The 18,283-nt window shown below is 46.3% G+C and overlaps 1 protein-coding gene across 6 annotated transcripts in view; it reads left to right on the top strand.

Moving 5' to 3' along the window:
* The window catches only part of UBE3B (ubiquitin protein ligase E3B), a 34,705-nt gene extending 23,282 nt beyond the window's left edge, over positions 1–11,423 (top strand). For all 6 annotated transcript variants that reach the window (XM_030582532.1, XM_030582534.1, XM_030582533.1 and 3 more), the window contains 7 exons: positions 1,372–1,509; positions 2,323–2,388; positions 4,562–4,620; positions 6,401–6,583; positions 7,039–7,150; positions 7,875–7,967; positions 8,567–11,423. In XM_030582532.1, coding sequence (XP_030438392.1) covers positions 1,372–1,509; positions 2,323–2,388; positions 4,562–4,620; positions 6,401–6,583; positions 7,039–7,150; positions 7,875–7,967; positions 8,567–8,758 — 843 coding nt within the window. In that variant the 3' untranslated portion in view covers positions 8,759–11,423. The remainder of the gene's footprint in view (positions 1–1,371; positions 1,510–2,322; positions 2,389–4,561; positions 4,621–6,400; positions 6,584–7,038; positions 7,151–7,874; positions 7,968–8,566) is intronic.
* Positions 11,424–18,283: the final 6,860 nt, after the last annotated feature.

Here is an 18,283-nt window from a genome sequence, read left to right as displayed (position 1 = left end):
TAGTTAAACCAAGGCATTTTAGTCTTCAAGGGACTCTGAACTGTTGTATGCCCCAGGCAGAGATCAGGGGAGACAGGTGCCACCAGTGCCCGAGGCCCCTGCGATGGCAAGGGGGTGAGTAGGTGAAATATGCCTAAATATCCAACTGAAAAATTCACTCTGTAGCTACAAAGCATAAAAGAAATGGCTAGAGTCAGAGTACGTGGGCTCCCTTTGCTGCCACAGTTGCTGCTGCTCGTGGATCTACTGTCGAGGAGTAGTAATGTGGCACTGCTTTCCAAAGACAGGCCAGACCATGGTGTTTGCCAGCTGGAAAAGGATGGAGCCATGAGGGAAACAAATTTTGTTTTCTAACTTCCAAAAGCGAGTGTGTTTGAAAGTCAAAGTGAAAACCAAGAGGTGGAATTAAAGGGACAACTTGAGCTAAATATAAGGAGAATGAATCATCTCCCAAACGAAGTGGTGGAAGCACCTAAATGACGTGGGACTAGATGAGAGGTGATTGTTGGGCACTGAGGGAAGGGTTAGACTGGTGCAAGCCACTTCTAATATCTGCAGCTCTAGAAGAGCACTTGGCTATGTCCTGGTCTTTGCCCCCCTGCACACCCACTGCTCTGACGCTCTTCATCTCTGTGCATGGTGAGGTGGCAGCGGCTCAAGCCGCTGCATTAATGCCAGCACATCCGTTATCTCCATACTCACAGTGCCATCTCTTTGAACGGGATGGATTCACCTTCTCCAGGAGCTCATTGGTTTGGGGAGGAATAGGAATAGGTACATCCCATGGGGCTGGTAGTCTGTAGCCACTCTACTCATAGAGAGGTCCCCACAACCTGCTTCAGAAGCAGCTTTGGTGTGAGCAGAGCTTCTCTGAATCTGTATCCATACTTGGAGTAGTGTATCCAGGCCAGTGTTCAGAGCAAGGCAGTGGCAGTCAGGATTCCTGGGTTCTCTTCCCTTCTACACCAGAGTCTCACTGGGTCACTATCAGCATGTTGCTTCCCCACTCACTTCCTGATCTTGAAAGTAGGGCAGTATCTGCTGCTTATCACGAGGGGCTGTTGTTGAAGGTTCGTTAATATTTGTAAAGTGTTTTGAGAACTTCCCATGCCAGGAGCTTATAGAGAGGCAGAACATGACCTTCCCCCCATGAGATGATGCTTCCAAATCCCAGAGATACCCCTTAGGGAAGGGGCTGCAAAGTGATGAGTCTCTTAAGAGGACGTGAGCTGTTTGGGTGGCCAAGCTGTACTTTGTGTCTGTGTACAAGCCAGAAGCTTGCTGTTTGTCCTGTAGGACTGGCGACTAGAGACGATGCACATAGCTAGTGCAAGTGGGGTGCTCACATGTTCTCTCTCCTGTTAATTGCAGGGAATAGTTGTGGATGTTCCCTTTGCGTCCTTCTTCTTGAGTCAGCTGCTTGGGCACCGTCACAGTAGCTTTTACAGCTCTGTGGATGAACTTCCCTCTCTCGACTCCGAGTTCTACAAAAACCTCACCTCGATTAAGGTTTGAGCAATATGTTCCCCATATCCCCACTTGACTGTAATGTACTGCTCAGAGGTCTAAATGGTGATGCCAGCGGGGTGGATGTAAACTTTTTGCCTGCCAGGTTAATTCCAAAAGCCCTTTTAAATGAAGTAGTGTGTCCTAATGGGTAGAGCCCTGGACTGGGACTTGGGAGAGCTGCATTCTGTTCCCAGTTCTGCCACAGCCTGCTGGGTGACCGTGGGCAAGTCACAGCCCTGCTCTGTGCCTCAGTTTCCCCATCAGTAAACGGGGGATGATGAGTGACTTCCTTTGTAAAGCATATTGAGATCTGTGAATGAGCAGCACTATATAGGAGCTGCGTATTAATAATGTCCACAGACACTAAAATACTTGGTTCCTCTTGTGTTCAGGAGAGGTATTTCTCTGTCTGGCTGCTGTTAGAAATATTAGGCTTGCTGCGTCTAATAAATGCCCCCTTCCTGTGAGCCAATGCTCATGTTAGCTATGAAAATACTTGCGCTTGTAGGAGTGAATGTTGAGTCTAAAAGTAGGTGGCAGTGGAGGGTGTGGGATTTCTTGCTCCATGTAAAGCAGGGAGGGGAAGGTGCTCTAGTGATCTAAACACAGGACTGGGAGCCAGGAATTTCTGCCTTCTAGTCCCAGCTCATACGCTGACGGCCTCTGTTACCTTGAGACAGTCACATATCCTCTCTGCCTCAGTGTAGAGCATTTGCGAGGATCCCTTCCAGGGTGGGCGGTCTGTAAGTGCTAAGCTGTTGTTCTCAGTCGTTGTGCATTGACCCCCGTTCATCTCCTCTGTCATTCCATTAGCGCTACGATGGAGATATCAGCGACTTGGGCTTAACGCTCTCCTATGACGAAGATGTGATGGGTCAGGTAGGCCATACACATCTTTGTGCTAGTTTCCCCTTCATATTTAGCCTTCTTTCTGTTTCTCTCTCTTGCTTTCTTGCTTTCTTTCTTTCTTTCTATTAATTTCCTCAGACCTGCTCAGAGTTACAAGCAGGCTTCTGTGCCCAGGCAGCCTGTTTTCTTGGTGACTGGGATAGGAGATTCCAAGCCTTTGGTTGTAAATTTCTAGCAGCTGTCCTGAGTGAGTGACTCCAGCTCACCTGGTGTGTTCATCCTGCCTGTCTGATGTTTTCAGAGAGAGGTTTCAATTGGAACCAGTTCTGGTGCTCCAAACACATCACTGTCCATTACTGTGGGAAATCCTCTGGTGCCCCAAATAGAGAATTATGAATTCAGGCATTCCTCACTGTGGGTTAAACTGGCTCCTGAAAAATTATGTTCTTATTTTACTGATAGTGTCTTGTGCAGGACAGAGGAAGGAAACCCATGTGCAAGCTGACCTGCTGGCAGAATGCACTCTACATGGAATAGTCTCAGTGTTTTCCCAAGAGGTGTTTGTGGTTGTTTAGAAGCAACCACTTTTTCCAAGTTTTGTTTGCATAGCAGCTTGATGACATGAGGTGCACTTTATTCTGTTATACTTCTCCTTTGGATTCTTACAGGCCGTTTCAGATCTGTGATGCAGATACTCCAAAGGAGTCACTTTCAGTTGCTTCTAAATTTGTTAGCCTGGTACTTTTGTGGCTGAAATATGGCAGGCTTGTTCCTGTTCTGAAAGTGAATTATTTGGAAAGTGTGATCCAGAAGGATTCCCCCCATTTGAAGAAACAGCGAGTGGAAAAAGAGAGACTTTTTCCTTTGTATACTTTTTTATTTAGCAAGTTTTTGGTGGAAAGTTGAAATTTGGCAGGGATATGGTGGTCACTAGGTTGCACTGCCTTTTGGTGGTTTGTTGAAAACTGGTTAGATCAGTTATTACAAGTTTTCGGTTTTTTTTAATGACTTTGAACCTGTGCACTGGATTATGTAATGCGGCTTCCTACTGGACTGCCAGTGCTGCAGTGATGCTGCCCGCCGTGTTTAGCTTAGTAACATTCATTGACAATACTTTACCTTGGCCTAAGATTAGTGAAGGGGAATGGGAGGAAGCAGGACTGCAAAGCAGTCTTGCTCCTTTGGTGTGAGAGAAGGTAGATGGGTGCATGCGGAAGGAGGACCCAGGCCTCATTCATTTTGCACGTTGGACAGAGAACAAGGCAGTGTGTTTCAGGAATCCATCTGGGGTCCTGAGCATCTTTGCCTCGTTCTCTGCCATTGTGTGATGTGTTGTGAATGAGACTGATGTCTGCTGGAAGAGGGACGATGTTCTTGAAGTTAAAGCCCTGGGCTGGGAGCCAGGAGGATCTGGTTCTTTCCTTTTGCCACGCTCCCGGTGTGACCTTGGGCAAGTCCCTTATTCACTCTCTGCCTGCATTCCCCATCTGTGCTATAGGAATAGTACTTCCCTACCTCCCAGGGGTGTGGCCAAGATAAATTCTTTAGGGTATGTGAAGCTCCCAGGTTCTACGGTGATGGGCCTAAAGAGAGAGGAATGTCCCTCTTTTGTCCTCTGCCCGGTGTGTGGTAAACCAGGCATTGGACCATGCAGTGACTATGGAAGGTAAAAAATGCCGACTGGCAGCATTGTTCATGGAACCCTCTCCATCCTGTGCCTTGAGGGCCCAATCCAAAGCCCATCAAACTCAATAGGAGTCTTCTTGTTAACTTCCCTGGGCTTTGGATCAGGGCCTGAATGAGAGGAGGGACCTGCAGAAGAATTTGTGATCATGATTACAGACTGGACTGCACTGGAAGGAGACAGAATTAAGCTGGCCCATTTCCTGGCTTTTGATGGCTTCACTTTTCACCTTATGGTTCTTTGAATGTGTTTTGTGTGGAATGCTCATGGTAGATGGTAATGGAGGAAAGGTGACAAGCTGGCTCTATTGGCAAATTCCCTACTGTTCAGTTGCTGTGCTCGTGTTGAAATGAAACGCTGATTGGGAGTAGAAATGGGATTATTGTTTAACATTTAAATCCTAATGTTTTATTGTAAAAGTAAGTAATTATTTTATGGTAAGTCCCACCTTCTGAAAGGCTTCTCCATCCAGTGAAGTTTTCAGGCAGTAATTAGCAATATAATGATTTCTTCCCTCAGCTTGTTTGCCATGAACTTATTCCTGGAGGGAAGACCATTCCTGTTACCAATGAAAATAAGTAAGTATGGCAATTAGATTTGTAAGGTCATCACTGTAAAATACTTCATTCTGGTTTCTTGGGCTTGCATCTGGAATAGATTGAGATGGATTTGGAGTAGAAAGAGCCCATAAATATCTTAATAGAATTTACTGGTTACACTTCATCGGCAGAAATTGTATTCAATTCGATTTGCAAAATAAGAATTGACAATTTACTTTTTGAAACAGCACTTCTTTAGTCAAAGGCACACAGTCTGTGATATTTGTAGGGATTTAAGATACAGACAGATGGATTCAAAGCAATTCAGGCACACGGTCTTGAACACAGAGGGCACAGATGCTCAAAGACGTTGGAGCAGGCAGATTCTCTCAGAATGATAGCGTGTGGCAGTTGTATAAAACGCTGTTCTTCAGAAAACACAGTGATGAATTCAAATGCAGTAGACAGTGGTGCTTAGACACAGGAAATCAGAGACCAGACCCTGGAGCTATTTTCACAGATAACCAGCTTTAGATAGTTATCATAAACGTCAGCTGTGAAACTAAAAACCAAGCCCTGCCACCTCTTTTGTTCCTCAATCCCCATCCCCCTTCACCAATTAAATCTCTATTATGCAGATGTGTGTCTAAAATCTTAATCTGCAGCATGCTCTTTAACAGCAAGTCAGGGCTATGTTTAACCTGAAGACTCATCTGCCTCAGCTGCACTTTACAACTGAGTGTTCCCAATCTTTATCTTCCTCCGAGATCAGATCAGCAAGTTCCCAGCTGAAAGGAATATCTTTTTGCTTGTCAGAAGGCTGGTCAGGAAGAAAGTCGAAAGTCCTGTGTGTCACTGTGCTCACTACACACATAATTTTGAACAAACACACAGACACAGCTGGGGAAAGAAAACTGGGGAAAAAAAATAAATAAATAAATAAAGGAATAATGGAGGCAATCCAGAACTGTTCTTGTCATGGGCTTTGAGTTAGCTTGGGTTAGAAAGGTAGCCAGGTTAGGAGGGTTGGTGTCTAATGTGGGCAGGGGAGGGAATGGAAGTAAAATAGCTGGCTGTATGGATATCTGCAGAGATTGTGGTTCTGGTGGGTTCTGATAGACCGCCCTCCCCCCTTTCACTAACTACTGCATCTCGGAAAACTTCTGTTTCAAGATATTGCAAAGTCTGAATCCCTTGGACTCCAGATGAGGGCTCTCCAAAGCAGGCTGTATTTGTCTTATGAGTCTCTTGTGGCATCTACAATGCTTGGAGGAAAATTGTTTTTATGAAAAATAAACCCAGTCGTTCTAAGGAGCTGTTCAACAGCAGCTAGATAATATATGGCCAGTGCTTTGACAATGTGCATATTGTAAGTGCTCAGCATTATTGAAAGCCCTGTGTCAGTGTTGAGAGGGGCTGTCAGACCCCGACAGGATGGAGAAAACAGCTGCTGTAAGACCTTACAAATACGCTGCTTGTGCAGGGTTTGCCCAGACACACGGATTAAATGATTTTGGGTGTCAGTAATTTGGCTGAAAAAATTGTGGAGAGTTCTGCACAGAAGCTGAGTTGGAAGAAGTCTCCGTCTTTGCATGCCTGCTCACCCACAGGAGTGAAATGTGCTCCAGGAACCTGACCGACCACCCATTGAAGTCAATGGTCATGAGTCTTTCCATCGACTTCAGTGAGCCCTGGATCAGGTCCCGCGTTCCTTTTAAGCAGTGCATTGTAAACTAGAAGAGTGCCAGGCCAGTGCTCGTGTGCTGGGTGTTCTCAGCTGCTTGGTGCCTCTGATTTCCTTCCTCCTTATCTTGGACAGAATCAGCTACATCCATCTCATGGCTCATTTTCGGATGCACACGCAGATAAAAAGTCAGACGGCTGCGCTCATTAGCGGCTTCAGGTCGATAATTAAGCCCGAATGGATTCGGATGTTTTCTGCACCTGAGTTACAGCGGCTCATATCTGGTGACAATGCTGAAATTGACCTAGAGGACTTAAAGTAAGTGAGCGATTCAGTCATCTGGTTCTGCTATCCAACAGGCCAGTTATGCTGTTAGAGAGCAATGTTATTCTGAGGTTTGGTGCATGGAAATTAGCTCCATTCCAGCCTTTTATTAACTTCTTCAAATTAAAAGGCGAGGGACAAACTGGATGTCATTTCAAAGACGACTGGAGAAAGTATTAGCAAATAGAGCAAGGAAAGAGTCTTTCCCAGGAGCCAGTGCAGGACCGTAGGATTAGAGAGACTTTCATTCTTCCCTCTCCAATGCTTTTGAAGCAGTTTGCAGTAAATGGATGTAGGCTTCAGGGAACGCTAGCAATTCAAGCTCCCTTTGTGATTAAGCTGTGGATTTAAGCTCTGTCTAGAGTGAGATGCAGCCATTCATTAATCAGGAAGCTGTGATTTGTTTGGTGCAGTGAAACGTAAGCATATTGCATTCTCTCCTTCCTCAGGAAACACACTGTGTACTATGGTGGCTTCCATGGGAGTCACAGGGTCATTATCTGGCTCTGGGACATCCTAGCCAATGACTTCAGCCCCGAGGAGAGAGCGATGTTTCTAAAGGTAAGTGTCTCCTAGCTCCCCTCCTGGTAGAGTGCACCCAACCTGTCGCCTTGTAGTGGGGGCGCTGGTCATCTTTCCATTATCGTCTAGACAAGCAAAACTGCTCTTTGTGCTCATAAACCCCTTCTCCTGGGGCCTTGTCTACACAACCGCGGTAAGTTGACTTAAGTTACGCTACTCCAGTTACGGGAATAGAGATGCTCTCCCGTCGACTTCCCGTACTCTTCTCGTACGGGTGGAGTACCAGAGTCAGCTGGAGAGCGCTCTGCTGTCGATAGAGCAGATCTTCATTAGGCCTGCTATATCGACATCCGCTGCATTGGTTGCAGGCCATCTACCAGTAAGTGTTGACGTGGCTTGAGTGGCAGAGAGAACAATGAAAGGCCTGAGCCCTGGAGTTCTGACACTCCCCTCTTCCCTCCACAGTGGAAGGAGGGATCCTTTAAATGATTTTGTATCGCGGGGAATATCCCTGCTTAGGTATCGCCACTTGTCTCAGGGGAAGAACGACTGATGAGGAGCCACAGTAACCTGCAGTGGGGGTTGGATGCTGCAGACATCAACTCCCAGAGTAGCTTAAATGTGATTTATCATTAGAACAGTCAGTCGAATGGTGCAGGGCAATGAGCGAACAGTTCCTTGAGAAGACACGCCTGGTTTTAGTTTCCAAGCCGTGTTGCTCTAATGATCAACAATAGCCACTCTTTAACCATGTCTGTTTTAGTTTGTTACCAGCTGCTCCCGGCCTCCGCTTCTGGGCTTTGCCTACCTCAAGCCTCCTTTCTCCATCCGCTGTGTAGAAGTCTCAGACGATCAGGTACGTGGCCAGAATAATCTGAACAACGCTTCTCCAACCTTTATGCATTGGAGATCCCCCCGCCCGAGGCCTTTTACAGAGCTCCTCCCATCCCTGCCCTGCTTCCACCCCTTCCCTGCAGCAACTAGAAAGCACCAGCGCATAGAAAGTGTCCGTCAGACAGCGTTCAGGAGACAAGATGAAAACATACGCCCTTTAATGTGGTGCACTCAGCTCCCCCCACACCCTTTCATGCCCATGCCCCTGTGGCCTGCCTGCAGGTTAGTACCTCCCCTTGTGGTCTGCAGCCGCTCTGGGTCACTTGACTTTGGTGCTCCCCTCCTGAGTCTTTGCTGCTGTTGGGTTTTGTGTTGTCTGCAGGGTCAATCACGGCTGAGTTTCACCAAGGAGAAGTTACCCCTTAGTGCTAGATGGGGCCTTGAGAGACAGGACTACTGGGTTCCGATTCCCCTGCTTCCTCCACAGGCTTACTGTGTATTAGTCTCCCTGCCTTGGTGTCAGGATAATGCCTCCCTCCTTAATGCTGTGCCTGGCTGCAGAGTGCTCTGCCAGAGGTGCTGGAGCAGTGCGGGGTAACCTGCCTCCCCCTCTGTTCCCAGGACACTGGCGACACGCTGGGCAGCGTGCTAAGGGGCTTCTTCACCATACGCAAGAAAGAGCCAGGCGGCCGGCTCCCCACCTCTTCTACCTGTTTTAACCTGCTCAAGCTTCCCAACTACAGCAAGAAGAGCGTCTTGCGCGAGAAGCTGCGTTACGCCATCAGCATGAACACAGGCTTTGAGCTCTCGTAGCTGCTTTGGCCCCTGGGGTCGGCCCCAGCTGACGCGGGACACGGCCCTTCGTGTGAAGCGGCTTGGTCAGCTCCAAGACAAATATATGCAAATGGTATTAGAGGTTCACAGGGAGAGCTCCTGGGCTAGGCAGCTGCGGGATCTGTCTAAGCAGTCCTGCAGCACTAGGGCAGTGCTGGGTCGGATCCAATACGCTTGTCGTCATGTAAACTATTATTTAAAATCAAACCCGGAGAGAGCATTAAAGTAGCACTGAAAACCCCAGTCTGGACCCAGCAGCCAGTGGGCCTGGGCCGTGATGTGGAGTCCAAGTTAGCTGCTGTCGTGCAGGAGGGTTTTTTCCTTTCCTAGGAGATGGCCCAGCTGTTCCTTTGGGTGGCGCCATTCGAAGTAAGGCGACGGTGGAAGCGTTGCTGAAGTACTAGGAGGCTAGCCGGCAGTCAGCTGCATTGACTGTGCGCCTTCCTTTAGTCCCTTCGCTCTGGCAAAGCTTTGCAGTGATGACGTCCTGAGGTCCCATGCACAGGCAAGGCCGGCGTGCTCATCTCCTGTGAAAACAAACAGCTTGCCCGTGTGTAGGAGCAACAGCCCTAATGGCAGAAAAATCAACCTTCCGCTCTCCAAGACCGTTTCAAAATGCTGTAGAGTAGGAGCTCAAAGAACCGACGCAGAGGCTGGAATGCAGAGGCAGTCGCAGTGCTGCTGGCTCCTTGCCAGTTCTGTGTGTTGGAGGAGAGGGAACACTTTCTGCTTTTAAGCAAATCAGAGCAAGGTTTAACTTTATTTTATTTTCATCTTACAAGTGACCAGGAAGCACAGTGGCACTTGTATAGCGTTCGACTCTGTCAGTGTCATTAAATGCATCTTCCCTAGTCATCTTTAATGCTTGGAATGCATCAAGCTGCCAATAACCTATTTTAAAACGCCTCCGCTGGGAAGTTCACCTCTTGCTCAGAGATGTAAATTTCATAGTTCAGTTTACCTTCTCTCTCCCTTATGGAGGTGTCTGCTTTAGCCCATTTGCAACCCCGACTTGGCCTCTCCAAAGCCCAGTGATGTTTGCTTGCCAAACTATTTATTTGTAATATTTTTGGCCTTATTTTATTAGCTTCTGCTCACCTGCTGCATTCAGCTTTTTAGCTGGTGGTTATGAAGAGTCTTTTTCAGTAGGGAGGGAGTGTGTTTGTGTGTATATGTGAGATTCCCACCTGCTGGCCATTTCCACTTCTTTTTTAATGATGAAATATAGAGACTGTCCTGTCAAACCTCGTTAGGCCTGCTGCTTTGCACCTCTGACATTTTACAGCCAGAGCGGATCCTGTCTCAGCCTAGCAGTTCTCCATGTTTCATGGAGAAAGGACGCTGCTTTCTCTCAGGTGTTCCCTTGTGCTGTGTGGATTTCTGGAAAGCACAGTATGCTCTAATGTTCAGGAACATAATTATTGTATTTAACTCTTCACTCTGCCTATTGCAGCCCAGCTAAAAGGATCTCGTGCCGAGGTTGACAGCTTTCCCCTCGCCTTCCTTTCTTCCTCTTAGCATATGAGGGGTGGGTGTGTTTGTGGTTTTAACAAATCCTACTCTCTGCAATACCTAGGCGGATCCAACAAAAGCATCGCTGTGCAAGTTGCCCAGCAGCAGATGCTACAATGCAAGGCTACCTCATCTTCAGGATCTTTTCAATAGGTATGAATGGCAGGGGATCCAACCCAGGCATGTTTTGCATAGCACAAGTCTCAGCACCGGAATGGTCCCCAGGGTGTTGGGCAGGCCCTCTGAATCCTTGGTGAGAGACAGGAAATAGAAAGCAGACCAGAAAATGCTCCCAGCTGGAACTCCTCAAACAAGAGCATCCGAATGCCCGTCATGTTTTCTCTTCTTTCATTTTAATCGACAGTGAATTTCAAGGGAATAAGCCTTCTCTACTTGAGAACTATTGCTGGAAAATGCATCTCAAATGCTCCTGTGTTAGGGACTTTTTCTGTGTGAACTCTATTCTGTAGGAATGAACTGATCTATTAATGAAAGAAGAAGCATCTGCTAAGTTGAGTGAATATGGAGAATTTATAGAGAGCAGTAAACACCGTTTTTGATTTTGTGAAAGTGATCACTTGTTAACCATCGTATAGACTGAAAGGCCATGACACTGACCTGTAACAGATTATTGTAGCTTAAGATATGACACAGTATTGTTTTTCTTAGATAAACGCAATGTCCTGTTAGATCACAGGCCTGAAATTGTTTGTTAAACAACAAATCTCTGCTCCCCTTTAAGTTTCCTTGAAAAGTTTGGAAATATTGCACTATACAAGACACTAAAACTATAATTTGTAGCTATTGTATCAATTGTGATTGTGTAATAAACTACACACACCCTGTTGGCTATATGGATAACAGCATTTCTCATAAGTAACTGATTTTTGTATGACTTTGAGAGGCTCTGTTACATTTGTATTGAGTAGAAGGCTATGAATATGTGACAGGTCCTGCCCTGGATGTCTGTAGTTTGCATGTATGTTCTGTGTGGGGAGGAGAAAGTTTTTTGCTATAGGAGATTAATGAGTTTATTTTTTCTATAGATAAGACTTAATGGTCCTGAGATCCTGGCACATCTCATGTCAAAAATGCAGAAAGATATTAAATAAACCTGATGTGTTGAATAGGACCATTGGGGACTTTTCTTTCTTTGGGGACGGACCTCTCTTGTGTCAGAGCAGTGCTCCAGCAAATATCCTTCTCTGCCTGGGGCAAAGGCAGACGTTTTATAGTCGTGAGCACACTTGCCATGAGATCTGATGCTGGTGGAGGTTGTGGGGGCAAGAGGGAGAAAGCAGAATCAAGGCACTGATTCCATTGTTAAGACTGGGTCAGAGGCAGGTGAATGCCCATGGTCACACAGGAAGTCTGTGGTTGCTGGGGCAGGTGACCCATTCAGATCATGTGCCGTTAGAAACGAATGGAACCAGAGTGTGTTCAAAGGGCTTCAAAGTATATAATTGTTCCCCCAACAGACTAGTGTCATGGGCAGTTGCCTACAGCCTTCAAGAGGCTTCACGATGCAGTGGACAACAGGGAATGATTGAAAGGTACCAATTGCTTTTACGCTAGGGTGACCAGATGTCCTGATTTTATAGGGACAGTCCTGATTTTGGAGGCTTTTTCTTATATAGGCCCCTATTACCCCCCCGTCCCGTCCCGATTTTTCACACTTGTCTGGTCACCCTAGTTTACACTGCCTCATTCCTCTTGCCTGGCTCTGAACAGCCTTGGTCCAAGAGAGAGAACAGCTGCTGCGCGTTTCATACCATATATTTAAATATACACCTGTACTCTGATATAACGCTGCTCTCGGGAGCCAAAAATATCTTACTGTGTTATATCAAACTTGATTTGATCCGCTGGAGCGTGCAGCACACACCCCCTCCCAGCCCCCACCCCACCCGGAGTGCTGCTTTACCGCGTTCTGTCCGAATTTGTGTTATATCAGGGTAGAGGTATACTGGTAGTTTGATGTATAATTTTTGGCCCACTAGGTGGCAGCGTATGAAAGCTACATAGCTTTTCATTTATGGGCCTTACCAAGAGTCTTCAAGAGCTGTTCTAAGGCTCCTTTTCCTTTGCTCTTCACTGCCATACAACCCCCTTGGCTATTGCTAACTGCGCTGCAGTCAGTCCTAAGCCCTGAGCTAACCTGGCGCCCGGGAACACTTGCTCCGTTTGGGGAGCGAGGCAGGGCAGAAATTGGAAAGAGGCCTGAGTGTGTGTGCAAATGGTATTGTTTTGACATTATGGCATATGGCACAGTAAGAAATTGCAAAAAAGACGCGCACAGCAGATGCTCCAGTAGCTTCAAAGGCAGAGAGCTGGCAAGAAACAGCCATGCCTTGAGCAAAACTATTGCTTGCCTGTCATTGCCACGCAGGCAGGAGATCTGCAGGCCTGCGAGCACCAGCACCAACCCATGCAGCGTTTCATATCTCGTCGGCCACAATACCGCGTGTTGATAGTGTCCCTTATTCAACTCACTTACCTTTGACTCTGCTCTGGCCCTCGTCACTCCAAAAGCTGGGCACTTCACAATCGATCCCCATGTAACAGGGAAACTGAGGCGTGGCGGTGAAATGACTTGCCTATGGTTACACAGTGAGTCTCTGGCAGTGCCAGGAGCTGAACTGACCCCAGTGCCCTGACTCCAATTCCACAGCCGCTGTGTACAACCATCCTTCCTCTCTTCCCTTCCTGTTGCTTGCCCCACTCCTTGACAGGCTCCATGCTGCTCGACATTGGGGCACCAATTGTTGGTTCAGGAATGTGCTCTCAGAGCTGAGCTTTGCCGGGGAGGCAGATACCCGAGGCTTGGCCTAGTGAGCTGCTCCCTGAGCTGATAGCCCTAGGTGCGTGAGTTGCTGCCATGACTGTATTCCAGCTAGCGTGGGTCAAAAAGCACAATTTCCAGGCTGTGAAATTCCAACACTTTGTAATGTAATTTCGTCGCACACAGGGGACAAAAAATCAGAACTTCGAAAATTCCCACAAAACTAAATTTCAACAGAAGTTGAGTTTTGGAAATATCGAAAGGACCTCGGAGTGCTGTGTTCTAATGTTTTGACTTTTATCTGTATATTATCTGCCTTCTCAAATCAAAACACAGTGCTTGGACCTAGTCTAAAGGAAATGTCTCAATGGTATTTTGTTGACAAAAGGGACAAGCTATATATTGCCATGAAATATTTCCATTTTATGGAATCAGCATACTGTTCAGTTGGAATATTTTCAACCAGCTGTTGTTCCAGTTGCCTCATTAGGGCGTTCCTGCCAGGGGGCAGGGAGGGAAGGTAGATTGCAAAGAGCTATCCAGATTAGCACCTGTGCAGTGGGGAGTGAAAATGGATCCAGGGTGATGCAGCTTTTCCTTCCCCATACACTGTTTGTCTCTTCTGTCCTGAACCTCCTGTGGACTGGTCTGATGCTCCTGCTTAGCCCATAGGTCAGTAGTCACCAGGCTATTTTGCTTAGTCTAACTTTTCTGTATATTGGTGGGTCTCATGGGATAGACTTATTACTCTGCTGCATTTCACCTGCAATGTATTTTCCTTGCTGCCTATAGTGCTCAGCCTGTGGCACTGAATGACAACCGAATGTGCACTCAAAATATGAAGTTGGTTAGGAGGCATTTAAAGTTAAGGTGACTCTGTAGTGTCCAGCCTAGAGCTTGGTTATTCCATCCTATGTGGCCCCGTCATGTGTCTGTCGGCTTCCCCATTGCTCTTCGTGGCCAGCTGCTTGCTGCATTGAAGAGTTGAAGCCTAGCCATGTAATCCCCTGCAACTTAATTTTAGCTTTGCTCACTTGGTCCAGGAATGTAATTATGACTTTTGAATTACATTAGCAGCTTGTACGGAGTAATTAATTAGTCAGATTTATAAGGTGCTTGGTTCATAATGATATATGGCCCTGCTTGGGTAAGTGGCACCTCAAATTGGCTGTAAAAAATCTTATTTCTAAGGTCAAGTTTTTACTGCAGGGGATTTATAAAGCTGTGAGCCTCTTTGTACTTAGATTAGCTCAGCAACCATTGAATGTCTGCACATATTCAGCTATTGCCTGCAGCAGCTGCCAGATGCCTGTTATGGACAGACACTTTGAGCTAGTTTTGCATGAACGCTTTGGTCCGAGCAATCACCTCAAATGAGGTCCAGGAAGAGAGGTCAGAACACTTGTTTCCTTCCTGGTTGACTGTGCTAGTGCAGGAGAAGCCAAACAACAAAGGATGTTAGCTCTTCCTTCTGGTCATCATGACAATTATTCCGTCCAGCAGAGAACCTTTACAACAGCTGTGACATGCCTAAGCTAAAATCCCCAACTGCTATTGCTCTGTCTAGGGATTTCATGGCTTCCGACTCCCAGGGTAGAGGAGCAAAGACTCCACGCAGGGTTGTGTGTCCTTCCATGCTAGGTTGTGGCTTTTCTTTGCCTGGACAATAAAACATTGCGTAGGTGGGTGGCCTGAGCCCTTGCTCACTGGCCTCAGTGCTAGTCTTGCAATTCTAGCTGCTGCTCTGGGAGCCTATGCTAAGCCAGGCCGTGTGAGGTGCTATGCATGTAGGTGGATCTCTTCTCACCAGGTTGCTGCTGGTAGTGTGGGTGTGTTCCTTCTTTGGAAGCATGTTGGGATGAAGGTGCATTTAGTTTTACTTTCATTTGGCTGAGTGGGGTGTTGCTCCCAATGGCAAGACTACCCTGTCTTTGGAGCACTCTTGGTACCAGGCACCACAAGACTTATGCCCCAGGAACAGGGACGTACACAGGATCCCAGCAGCAAAGGATGATTCCAGATAAGTAACTCACTTTGCTTGTCCAGAGCACACCCTGTTACGGTGAGACTTGAGGGTTGTTTTGGATGCAGGTGAGGCTCAGATCTGTGGTAGCACACTTCTCTTCCTGCTCTGCACGTCTCAGAGAGAACAGTGACTTGGATAAACTTACATATGACTTGGCAAAATGAATGTTTCGTGTTATTTCTGCAAGAGCAGCAGTCAGCTTTGCTGCTTACACCTTGTGGAGGTAATAGAAGCAGTTGAGTTATAGTTAAACTTATTTAAATTTACAGCTCCTACAGTGTTAACAGATGTACAAGCATCTGATCCAGTCATGGAGCAAGAGATTTTGGGGGCAGGCCTTCCAGTTTTGTCAGTATGGCCGTGCAAAGAAGCCATAAATTTGACAAACAAGAAAAACGATTCTTAGCAACACCTGTCTACGCTGACAGTTCCAAGGTAATCATAAATAAAGAAACCCTGCTAGGCAAAAGTGTTTCTGGGCTCTGCAGACACAGTGTGGGCCAAGCATCTGCTCTCCTCTGCCTTACTCCTATCACACTAATGAGGTGTAGGAAATGAGCCTGCCTCTCATCTGGGTATGGACTGGGTGGGGACAGAGGGCTTTGAAAATAATCTTAACCTAAGTCACGGGGTAGTGGCTTTGAAACCCTTCCATTTCCTTTTCAATGTGCTAAATCCATTCCGCACAAAACTGGCCCTTGTTTAGCCTCCATTCTTTTAGTGTCAGCTCCTCCATGACTGCTTAGCAGATGCCAACTCACCTAAGCTGGAGGTTGTCCCTGCTTGAGATAAGTGCAAAGACCCTCCTATCAACTCACCCTGCTGGGAGTTGATGCTCTTGGCTCACATCTACTGATAACATGCATGGCTGAGTGGGTCCAGCCCTGTAGTGTGTGTGTGGGGGGGAGGGAGGCAGGCAGGGGGCGCATCATGCATGGATAAAGCCATTCAGAGGGCTTGATCAAAAGCCCATCAATCCTTCCACTGCTTTCAGTGGGCACTGGATCAGGTCCTCGGACTGTTGGATCTTTTAGATAAATAGCAGTGGCTTCCAGCAATTGTAACTACCTACTTCAACCATGGGGCACTGACCAGAGCCCTTAATCACCCAAATACCTTTGGGGGTTGGGGGAATAATACACCTTGCCAGGTATGCTACAAGGGACTGACTGTGGCCTTCACCCAGCTGCTGTCCCCTAAACAAAGCTTTGGAAGCTAGCGTGGCTCTCAGCCAGTCCTTCCCCAAGGAGTCTGACTTGTGCATACACTAAATTCAGGTATAGGCTAATCAGGGGCACTTATATTTAAACAGGGCTTGGCGCAGACAGCAGGCTCCCTCTGCTCCACCTGTATAAAAACAGTTTATGTGGAATATGTTAAGAGGTGAAAACAGAGAAGTTCTTTGACTTGGCACTAATACATGTAATCTGCACCTCTTGTTAAATTGTAAAAGCTATAGTCATTTCTCTCTGCAATCAAAATGCTAGCTTTGGTCTAGAGATAGACTCTTTCCCCAGCTGGGGGAAATGCCATAGATCCATCCTGGAGTTGATTTATGTAGCATTCATGAAGAAATTATTATTCAAAGAATTTTATTCAATTAAATTTGAATTCTTAAAGGTTCCCCAGTGATCACTGAGCCAGAGCTATCCTAAAACTCAATGGCCTGCCTGAAGTAGGCATTGAGAAAACGCCTGATGTGACATTGCAGCTGAACGTACGGTCTAAGGGACGAGTGTTTGTCACCAGGATGTGCTGCAGGCTAAGGTTTAGAAAATTACTCTGTGAAAAACGTGCATTAACAATAGCTATGAAATATCAGTTAAAGAAGAAAAAGTTGAATAATGACCCAGCACTACATTGGTTGATGGGTATTCTTCATCTTGACCCTGCTCTGATTAAAAAGTTAACACACATGCATGACTTTTTTTTTTTTTTTTTACAGTTTAAGGTTGTTTCCAATTAAATACTGAACTGTAAAAGTGGCCTGACTTAAGGATAAATCCACTCCCACAGAGCTGGGGCAATAATAACTATTCAATTCCTTGAGCTTTTGTATAGCACAATCATCCTACAGAGAGTAGATGTTTTCTTTACAGATGAAGATTTTTGAAGTCGTTTGTAACTTAGTATCAACCTTGAATGTTTGTACCCTTCAAGAAATGCTCTTCCAAATCACATCCGTGCAGTAGGAGGGTTGGAACTGCATGTAAAACCCTGGACACCCAGTTTCATAAAACATGTTTATCAAGGTGTTTACCCATTAATTAGCTGTATTGTGCTGTGTTCAGTTAACAGGCTGTTTTCCTAGTCTTCAAGGCACCATCCTAGCTGGAAAAGATTTCTGACACAGCTATTCTGAGAACGTGGCAGTTCAGTTAGCTGGCTTCTATAGTTCACCTGAAGATGCTTCAGGCTTTTTTATCAGGGGCTTAGGTGATTCCTTTTCTCATTTCATTTTTAAACATCTCACACACACAGGTAAAAGGGAAATGATGTGACAGTCTTTGAGAATGTTTCCAGGTAAAGGAATGGTCAGTTAAAAATGCCACAGCAGACTAGGGTGTCTTTCAGATGAGAGGTAAAATACATCTATTTAAACACCCCGAGCAGGCTCCTTTTCCAGGGAACTTCTGCCTTGATGCGTAAGCGTCGTGTGCCCTTTAATTCACACTGCCAAAGCTTCTAGGCCTCTACCCTGAATATACTTAGCATGTGCTTAACTTTACTACTGGAATCAGTGGGGCTGCTCATGGTAGTGCGTGAACTATGCACACGTATATGTTGGCGGGAGTGGGGCCTTAGTTGGGAATAAGCTGTCTGTTGTTAGATGGCATCCTGCCATCTCTGGTAAGGTAAGACTCGGACTGACTACAAAGCTAGTCTTGCCTACATTTGAACTGCAGGACTTGGCCCTTATTTCTGTTTAAGCCCTTTTCCTTGCCTAAACCCATTCATGATTGTGGATGTACTGGAGTTGTCAGAAGCAAGTGCTTTGTCACAGCAGCAAGTGCTTTGTCACAGCTGTATTAGGTCAGACAAAGAGTACCCAAACAGTTCTTAGCATTTTCCTGTAAATCTACAAAGTGCTTCCTCCAGCTTCAGCCAGTACTGATGGATTGAAGGTAACTTAAAAGGGAAAAGCAGGCAGGATTTAGTAGTAAAATGAGACAGTTTAAAGCCC

This window comes from Gopherus evgoodei, chromosome 13 (assembly GCF_007399415.2).
Source record: "Gopherus evgoodei ecotype Sinaloan lineage chromosome 13, rGopEvg1_v1.p, whole genome shotgun sequence".
NCBI lineage: Eukaryota > Metazoa > Chordata > Testudines > Testudinidae > Gopherus > Gopherus evgoodei.
The sequence above is the reverse complement of the archived record's forward strand: the minus strand, read 5'-3'. Positions and strand labels throughout refer to the sequence as shown.